This window comes from Penaeus vannamei, chromosome 31, assembly GCF_042767895.1.
Source record: "Penaeus vannamei isolate JL-2024 chromosome 31, ASM4276789v1, whole genome shotgun sequence".
NCBI classification, from domain to species: Eukaryota; Metazoa; Arthropoda; class Malacostraca; order Decapoda; family Penaeidae; genus Penaeus; species Penaeus vannamei.
Genome location: NC_091579.1, coordinates 1918506 through 1928505, shown reverse-complemented (window position 1 = coordinate 1928505; position 10000 = coordinate 1918506). Strand labels below are relative to the sequence as shown.

The following is a 10000-nucleotide window of genomic DNA, read 5'->3' as shown; positions in this document are numbered from 1 at the left end:
TACTTATAGCTTAAAGTAAACATCACAAAGACATGTTATTCTCCACAACAGCATAATCATAACACATATCCCTTCTATTATCCTGCAAGACACATACCACACCCACATACCAGACAAATCTATAGGGCAGGCTGCGTTATTCACACGTAAACAGAGACAGGGAGAGAACGAAGAAAAAAAATAATACTCGACTAACATCTCACACATCATCTGGATAAATAACACGTCCACACGCGATACACAGAGCTATCCTAGTTTACGGCCACGGGACACAACCCTACGAGAAACACGTAACACATAACTTCCCACTCGCGTTACCCAAAGACACAGCCTCTCAACACAAGACCTACACGCGTATATGAATCACACTCGGCGGGACAGACCGAAGCTATTCATACACACGAAGCACGACCTGCATCATGATTGGCTCTCTCCCAGACACTAAACCATCTGTCTCCTCCCTCCCCCTCTCCCTCTCCCTCTCCCTCTCTCCCCCACCCGACCCCCTTTCCCCTCGACACAAACACACACGAGACACACACGGTAGCACGAACACCACCGTCCCCTTGTACCAACCTATAAAAACGCAATGGCCTCCAACTAACGACGATCTTCTCTCTCCTCTTCAAAGGTCGAGAGGGCAGTGTGAGGGAGAGAGGAGAAGCACCAACACGAGAGGACACGAGGCGGCCTATCTTCGTTCCCTTCTCTACCAATTATCTCCAACCTCAACCAACTACCACTACTCCACCACCACCGCCACAACCACCACAATACCACCACCAACCACCACCGTCAGCATCAACCTCTTCTGGCAACAGGATCTGTTTGCAACACGATCCCTTCATCCCGGTGGCCAGCCAATGTTGTGTTGTGAAATTGCACGGCTGAGAGAGTCTCTGGGTGCCAGCGAGAGTTGAATCCTTAGAAAATAGAAAATAGACATTACATTGGAGTGAAGATTCAAGAAAGTGCACTAACAAATCGTACATTAATGAGTAGTAGTATTGCTTAATTTTGCTACGATATTCTTTGGTGATGTGAAATACCGTTTTGTTTTCCGTTCGTCCGTAACGCATCCTTTCCCCGCCCCTGTTGATGTTCGATTAGGTAACAGTCAACAGCAGAAATCTTTATCTCTTTACCTCTTTGATTTAACTGCGAATGAATAACAATACGTAGAGAACACAAGCCCAAGAGTTTTACACGGAGTCCGGAATCGTTTCGGAACCCCCCCTTGTTCTCAGCAGTCGCCTCTTGATCTCTGCCCGTAATCTCAAGTGCCCTTCGCTCCCTAACGTGAAGAGCCATTGACGTCAGCCTGCTCTCATTACCAAACAAAACCCGGGCAGGTCGTCCCAGATCGGGTGCACCTTCAATAAAAGGAAAGAGAGGGAGGCGGATTTTAATTGCAGGCCATCACGCAGACGAGGCCGATAAGGCATGAACGCTTGTGGGTCCGGGAAGGTCAGTTGTGAATGGACAAGCATCGCCGTTGTCATGACGTCCTGAATGGTTGTAAACAAATCTCTTAAAATGCCTTTCAAAGATACTTGTTTCGAATAACGAGATTAAAAACAAGACAGATTTCCACTAACTGAAATCTACCGCCCAAGTTTCGACTTTCAAGAAAGGAAAAGAATTCGCCAAGATGTCTTTTAAAGATACTGTAAAGAATTTCGTAGTGCCAGGGATCAACCTGAGCCTCCTGGAGATATGGGATGCACTCTACGACTGCATGAAGGAGCCTCGAGTGCAGAGAAAAATAGTGCTGGTGATTGTGAGTATCGCGTTGCTGCTGGATAACATGTTGTACATGGTCATTGTCCCCATCATTCCAGACTACCTGCGGAGGATTGGCTCGTGGACGACACATCTGGAAGGAGGGAGCATGATTAGGTACAATGAGTCGAGCATCAGGTACTATGCAAATGCCACGGGGAACTATACTATAACGCCAAAGCCAAAATATATTAATCAGGTCACTGTATACGAGGGAGAAGATACGGCTATAGGGATCCTCTTTGCTTCCAAAGCTCTTATACAGCTGATGGTGAACCCCATATCAGGAACCATCATTGATAAGATCGGATACGATATTCCTATGACCTTTGGGCTCATTGTTATGTTCTTATCGACAGCCATCTTCGCGTGTGGCCGCTCATACGGCGTGCTGTTCTTCGCCAGGAGTTTACAGGGCGTTGGGTCGGCATTCGCTGATACGTCCGGCTTGGCCATGATTGCCGATACATACACAGAAGAAGCAGAGAGGACAAAGGCCCTTGGTATAGCCCTCGCCTTCATATCCTTCGGCTGCCTGGTTGCCCCACCTTTCGGAGGCACTTTATATCAGTTCGCCGGGAAAGAAATGCCGTTTTTGATCCTCGCCTTCGTCTCGCTGTTCGACGCGGTGGCGCTGAGGCTAGTGATGAGACCCATAAGAGATCAGAAGAAGGAGCTCGGCGTGGAGCACAAGAAAGGAACGCCTATATTCAGGCTCTTCATGGACCCGTACATCCTGTGCTGTGCGGGAGCTCTCATGATGTCTAACGTATCGTTAGCTTTCCTCGAGCCTACCATCAGCGTGTGGATGATGGACAACATGGAGGTGGAGGAGTGGCAGCTGGGGATGATTTGGCTGCCGTCCTTCTTCCCGCACGTCGCTGGGGTCGTACTGACCGTGAAGATGTCAAAGAAGTACCCGAACTACCAGTGGATGATGGCGGCTGGGGGCTTAGCTCTAGAAGGAGTCAGCTGCTTCTTCCTGCCATTCGCAACCAATTACTGGGTCGTGATGGTACCGATATGTGTCATATGCTTCGGCATTGCCCTTATAGACACGGCCCTTCTGCCTACGCTGGGGTACCTGGTGGACACCCGCTACGTCAGCGTCTACGGCTCCATCTACGCCATCGCGGACATCTCCTACTCCCTCGCCTATGCGTTCGGACCGATGATTGCCGGCAGCGTCGTGACGACCATCGGCTTCGTGGCACTCAACATCGGCATCGCTCTCTCCAACCTTTTATACTGCCCCATACTCTACTCCCTCCGCCACGTGTACGACTACAAGCCCTTCGAGGAGGAGGGCCAAGAACAGCTGAACATGCAGGATCCTCCTCAGGGCGACTTCCAGACGTACACCATGCAGGAGGGCCAGCAAGTGCCTGGAGGAGACAAGAATCACCTCGAATTCTCAAAGCTCTCCAAAGGACAGCAGGAAAATTACGGCACTTATGAGGCTATGGAAATGCAAGTCACAGACTACAATAACCAAGGAGCAAACGGTCACGTGACCAGTGATAACAGAACGGTGTCACAAAGGCCGGTTGACAACAACCCATTCAGGCAACAGCAGATGCAGCAAGGAGGAACTTTCCATTACGACCAGTAAATACAATATATTGTTGATCTAGTAATGTATTTGATATAAAAAACGAAATAAAACCTGGAGTTATGCACCCATGCTTCTTATGTGTTATTGTATATAGAGGTTGAAATGTGCAAAATATTAACAGTTAAGAGTCACATATTCATACAATGTAACTTTATTGCAATTTTGTAACATTATTTATTTTCCTGTAATGCAATAGCATACATGAAGTGGTGTACGCACAGTGAGATATAAACTTTTATATTATTTGGAAAAAAATTGTTATTACTGGTTGGTTAATGATACCTGTCAGATGAACTATAACATGTACAGAGGGAATGTTGTTATGACATTTATGCTGCATGATATAATGAGTGCACAATATTCTATGTTGGTCGAAGGTACCTAAACTTCAGGCCAAGCGCTGGTTAGTTACTTTCCTGTTTCCGGTATCAGTACTAGTTGATGTAGTTATAGTTGTACATAGTTAGAATCTATTAAAGAGTTAGGGACACCAGCATCCAAGACTCTGCTATGGGTTGCGTTAGGTTCTGTTTAGTCTACGTAATGTTTTGAGTACTTTGCAACGGTGCCGCCAGTTCAGTGTGTTTCTTTAGCAAACGAGCAGAACATATGGTCATTAAACCGATTTTTTAGAGGGAAATAGAGATTCAGAGTGAAAAAAAAAACAGATGCCTTATCGTTAAAAAAAAATATCCTAAAATAGTGAGAGTGGCTTTGTCCAATCTATTGCCATTAGAACGCAATATACAGTCATAAAATCTATCCTCAAAACCGATGACTTATCCTGTCCGTGCGATAGTAATCAACGTCACATTTCGTTACGATCACCGTACAATAGCTTTAAATTCGTTGTAGAGATAGAAAGGTCCCAAGAGTTTTTTTTTTCCGTTAGAAGCCGTTTGAATTCAAAATCCGACCATTTCCAAACGACCGTTAACCGCCGGATGATTCGAACATGGCGGAGTGTTGGTGTGTGTGGCAGTCCCTAACATTAGCCCATCACGAGCCGTCTGCACGCAGTTCTTATGGTAGCCAAGCTCACGAATCACTCTAGAGACTAGAATCTAGAATCTTTTTAAATCGCCAAGGCCTTCCGAATCCTCATTTAAGAAGCATTCATAGGTGTGACCATTTTAAGACAAATTATGTAGTTTCAGCGTTCTATTGTTCGTGTTGATGGATATATATGTAAATGTATTACAGAGTTCGGACGTGTTATGTTAGTCATCCTTTTCATTGTATGGAGACCCACGTGACCCCAATCAAAATATAAACTTTTTATGAAATTGACATTAAGTGAGGCTTCGGAAACCTTGGGTTATCAGTTATTAGTAATCTTGGATGATATATTTATATAGAATCATTTGTGTTGAATGTGAGGCCTTCGATTTACATCTTAATGAACCATATCAGTAAGAAAATATAAAAGAAAATGATAACAGACTAAATAAAAAGAAAAAAAAAGTCAGATTCGACCGCCATTCAGTCAAAGCAGTACAACAGACTTTGTATTCATCATATCAAGTTTTTATAAGAGAGTTCAAGCAAAAACGGAGATTTCGTGAAGCCATGTCTGATAGGCGCGCTGACCTGGCTCATCTGTTGTTGTCTGCAAGTGAGTTACAAGTGAGTGAACTGACCTTGACCTAGCGCCGCGCTGAAGAACGAAGCTGCTCCGAGGCAAGCTGCGATCAAGCAACTGCAAGATTGCTTGGTCAAACTAGGCATTTTGATCTCGTGAAAATGCATTCATTCGGCTTGCTTGTGAAAGTTTAAGGTACAATGCTGCTACTGAGTATATATATATATATATATATATATATATATATATATATATATATATATATATATATATATATATATATATAATTAGGTACTTCCAGCTTCTTTAATAGCTGTATGAAAGCAACCTAGGCTGGAAAGCATTTTTTTTATTTTCATATTTTTATTTTTCCGGCAAAAACATGCCTTTTAGTGGACCAACTTTTTTCTTATCTTTTTGAGGCAAGTCGAAAGAAAAGAATGTATTTTCTAACCAAATTACTCCAAGTCCAATGGAGCCCAAGTGACAGATAGGAAAAAAAAGGAAAATAACGTTTCATATATCACCTAAACTTATTTTCGATCACGTGACCTTATCGGAATGCAAACCTGAATGTGTTTTCGTAAAGAAGAAGCTCATGTTCTCAGCCTATAAGGAGTATAACCCAGTCCGTATGGGATCTACTAATAGCAGATAAGATTATCGATAACATATCTCTATGTAGAGATTTCCCCCTTAACTGCTGCGTTCAGATTAAACGTAGTGAACATTCACGTTGTTCTTTGTATCAATTTCTAGTTATAAGTGATAGGAAATTGATATAGATGCTCTCCCGTTCGATCCACGCATTGGACTGATGCCGAAAGAGGTTCCAATACGCGTTCCAGGCCTTCAAATGCTATATCAAGGCCTTCAAATGCTATATCACTTATGGCGTGATTTTCTTTTGTTTATTTTTGTGTGTATATAGTTCGAAGGCTTTGTACTTCATCGACTTCCATTTCCTCAATTAGATAATTCAGAAGAGAGAAAAAAAAAATAGTACTTGACAGCAATGTCATAATCTGCATCACTCTGGGCGTGTCTGTGGAATGAAATATCGTGATCTGGTATCATGAAAATTAATCAAAACATTATTCTAAGTGTCACTCTGTATGTCTGACTGAACCTTCATGGGGAAAACATACCATTGCGGATGTTTTAAAAGAGAAACTGACGTGTGTGTGTGTGTGTGTGTGGGTACGTGCGTGCATGCATACTTACACGCACACACACACACACACACACACACACACACACACACACACACACACACACACACACACACACACACACACACACATACACACATACACACACACACACACACACAGAAACAAACATACATATATACATAAAGACACACACACACAGCACACACACACACACACACACACACACACACACACACACACACACACACACACACACACACACACACACACACACACACACACACACACACGTATAGCCGAAAGTACCATAGGTGTTTAGAAAGAAAACTCAAAAGTTGCAGTACACAGGCTCAACATAACCTTGAGGTTACACATTACAGGTCCCAATTATGCCTAAAAATATGTTCGGGTCTAATGATAATATACTGGTGTTGACCTGGATATAATAGGAGATTTATACCTTGCGAAAAGTGATCATTAACATAAAATAACACCAGAAAAAAACAGAAAGTTCCAAGGAAATCAGACGCCATTGCGCCATTTCTTGTCGACCTTCTTCTCCGTTGGCGCGAAGTCTAGTCCTTGGGAATAAAATCTTTTCCTCCTCTTCTGCTCTGGGAAAAAAAATATATAATCATCTTCCGATCTGCTAATCTATTTTCCTTGACTTTTTTCTCATATATTTTTAAAATCCATGTTTATGTTTTAGTTCCGTAATCCAACTCCTGTTTGTGTTTGTTTTACCTGTTGGTAGATGGCGCTCGTGGTGGAATTGGCGGCAAATAAAAGACGGTCGGGTCTGCGCAACGGAAATCGGACAAAACTAACATTAAACGAACTCGAAATTTTATAAATAAGAGACGCTTGTTTTTTCCCTTCCTTTTCTTTTTTTTTTTGCAATCGTTGCCATTTTTATTTGCGGTTGCCAGTGACCACAGCGAGGCGCCATAGGAAGCGTAGACATTCAGTCATAACTGAAACCCCTTCCTGACCCCGAAACCTTGCCTGTTTATAACCACACCTAATAACCCCCATTTTTTACATTATCCTAACCTTTACATCTATACTTAGAGCTATTCATCTCCTCTACCATACATAGAATACCCGGGTCGTGCAAGGTCAATCCTGTGTTAACCCTATGCACAGCTTTCTTTTTCTGTTGTGTAAGGGAGAATCGACTATATACACGGTGTGCATAAGGGTTAAGATAGCTTGATTTGCCTCGTATTCATCATGGGGTGTTTGATTGCGTCGAGTTTAGTGAACAAAAATTAAATACTAATGATTCTCATAGAATAGCAATGCTGGAGATTGTTATTAGATTTAAAGTTAGATATGAAGAAAGTGCTTATTTAGGATAGCATTATGTTGATTCCACAATGGAAAAAAAAATATAAGCGTAGAGCGTACGAAACCAAAGAGTGAGAGATTTAATCATTCAAAAAAATAATAATAAAAATGAAGGGTAAAAACAGAAATTTCATCTGTAGAAAATAAAAAATATATATTTCAACCCATTCTATTATCCATCTTGTTGTTCTATCGTAGCATATATGTTGACTTTTTGAGTTCCTCCTCAATCAGCTGGTCAGACCAATTGAATCGCCATATCACTAAAAGCTAAGTGCATTTTTTCCCTTGGCAAACTATATTCTAAGCTATTTTTAAGCAAAATTTTCCCCGTGGCTTACGTGCCTGGCTGCGATATTGTTGTAGAAAGTGTATATAAAGAAAATGATGTTGTTGTTCTTCTTGCTTAAACAAAAAAAAAACAAGTGTTGTATATGTGATGTTAATATTTATTTGTCTTCTTTTAGCTGCATGAATAGGGTGTACTGATAAAAAAAAAATAACTAAATACATATATATGAAATAAACTGTGTCAATGCAAGCGCGAGTGTAAATTATATAGCATTATATTCCCTGAAGTTGGGAAAGAGACTAAAAAAAAAAAAAGGACGAAGGAAAGAATCACCCTTCCACAGGGGGAGCATAAGACACAGATTCGCGCACATTATGGAGCATGAAGACCCAAGCTCCAAGTACAAGAGGTTGCCAATTTGTCCCGCAATTTGAGGGAATAATTTACCTGTGAGTTGGCCACTTATGACAGATTAAAAGGCTATGACAATGCCCGAATACTCTTATTAGAAAAATGTGTAAGTCATCCACAGACAATTGAAATATGACTGCAAGCTATTCCATAAACAATATGAGTATGTTGATCAGTGTTATGTAATATCAGATTCAACTTACAACCCAGTTATTCGCCTGACAATACGTGGCATTAATAGTACCAAGTGAAATATATCGTGTTATAAGTATATCGCAGAAAGTTGAATGGCATTTGTAAATACACTCATCTTGGAAATGTAGTTCTTTGTGTATATGTATAACTGTATTCTTCTAGTTGTGTACAGTAGGATTTAAAAAAAAAAAAAAGGAAAATGTGCAAGCTAGTCCATATTTCTACGACAAATGCATCGCCTCCAATTTCATCTCCCGAAAGATACATTTAATAACTGCTGATAACTCTTCCCTCTCTGTGAAATAAACCAGAAATGATTATACTGTCACGTCCCCTTAAAATGACACACCAGTTCACTTAGCTCCCCCTTGTCAAACCCTGGCATTAACTCCGTGAAAAATTCGTGATCAGTATCAAATACTGACGGAACCCCCAGAGATTATAGAATGAAGAAGAAGAAAAATTAAAAAAGAGAAATTTGGGCTAGCTTCTCGCCGTAGACTGTGGAACCTTCTCCTTCAACTCTTTCTTGAAGAAATGTTGTGTCGGATTGTAGCTGTGATATTTTATTGTGGGACTTAAGTGTGGCGGGGTGTGAGGCCTGACCTTGCTCGGGGATACGGGAAGGGTCAAAAGAAGGGAAGAAAGAAAGAAAGAAAGATAAAATAACCGAGAAAAAAGGGGGAACAGAATGAAAAAAAAGGTCAAAATACCCGTTATGTGTAGAGTGACCTTCCAAAAAAAAAAAGAGGAATTCACAAGGTAGGACCACACCTCGCAACCTTGACCCATCTTTACACTTTGACCTGCTCTGTGCGCGGTAACTGCTCTTCATAACTGTCTCTGCAGGGTCGCGTCCCAAGCTTACAACCCACTGGATCAAAATAATAGTTATACAGCGAAGACGAGAAGCAATTCTATTGGAATTATTTCTAAAATAAGACATATAATAAAAAAGAACAAAGATATATATATACAAAAGATGAGTTCGTTCATATGAGGGGCTTTCATACCAGGGCAGGGAACATGAATTCAAAGTCATTTCGATATATTTTGTAGATCGTATCTTCAAGAGATCCAAACCTATTCAAGCAAAACAAACTGAAATGTTCGTATATTTTTTAAGAGTTTGACATTTGTTTTTTGATTCAGGTTGTGATGTTTGACGATGATGCCCAGAGTCGTTGTTACGGATAAAGCAATAATTTTCTATAGCTAAGCGAAAGGAAGGAGCGAGCGAAACGAAGAGAAAAAAAAAAGCAGACCAAACAAGTGACAATTCTCTCTCTCTCGACCTGCGTGCGATTCATATTTCTTATTCTTTATCGTTCACCTTCATGGACTTACAAAAGGTCGTTTCCGTCGGACGATTCCCTCTTGTTAAACCTCTCGATTGGGAAAAGATTTGCCTCACTATGTTCAAGAGATTAGGCGTTTCATTGAAGATTATCCAATCCCTGACTCCTCTTCTGATTCGGTCAACCTTCGTGGCAACGCCCCCTTTCAGTAAAAAAAAAATCGTATTGTGACTATATGTACATACGCATGCATATATATATATATATATATATATATATATATATATATATATATATATA

General features: G+C 41.1%; 1 protein-coding gene across 2 annotated transcripts in view; it reads left to right on the top strand.

Annotated features, from left to right (window-relative positions):
* VAChT (Vesicular acetylcholine transporter) overlaps positions 1-10000 on the top strand; it is a 62313-nt gene that overhangs the window by 10752 nt on the left and 41561 nt on the right. Inside the window, exon 2 of one of the 2 annotated variants that reach the window (XM_070143580.1) lies at positions 632-5185. The exons of the other annotated variant lie outside the window; for it this stretch is intronic. Coding sequence (XP_069999681.1) covers positions 1652-3394 — 1743 coding nt within the window. The 5' untranslated portion in view covers positions 632-1651 and the 3' untranslated portion in view covers positions 3395-5185. Of the gene's footprint in view, positions 1-631; positions 5186-10000 lie in introns of those variants that run through there. 2 annotated transcript variants of the gene reach the window in all.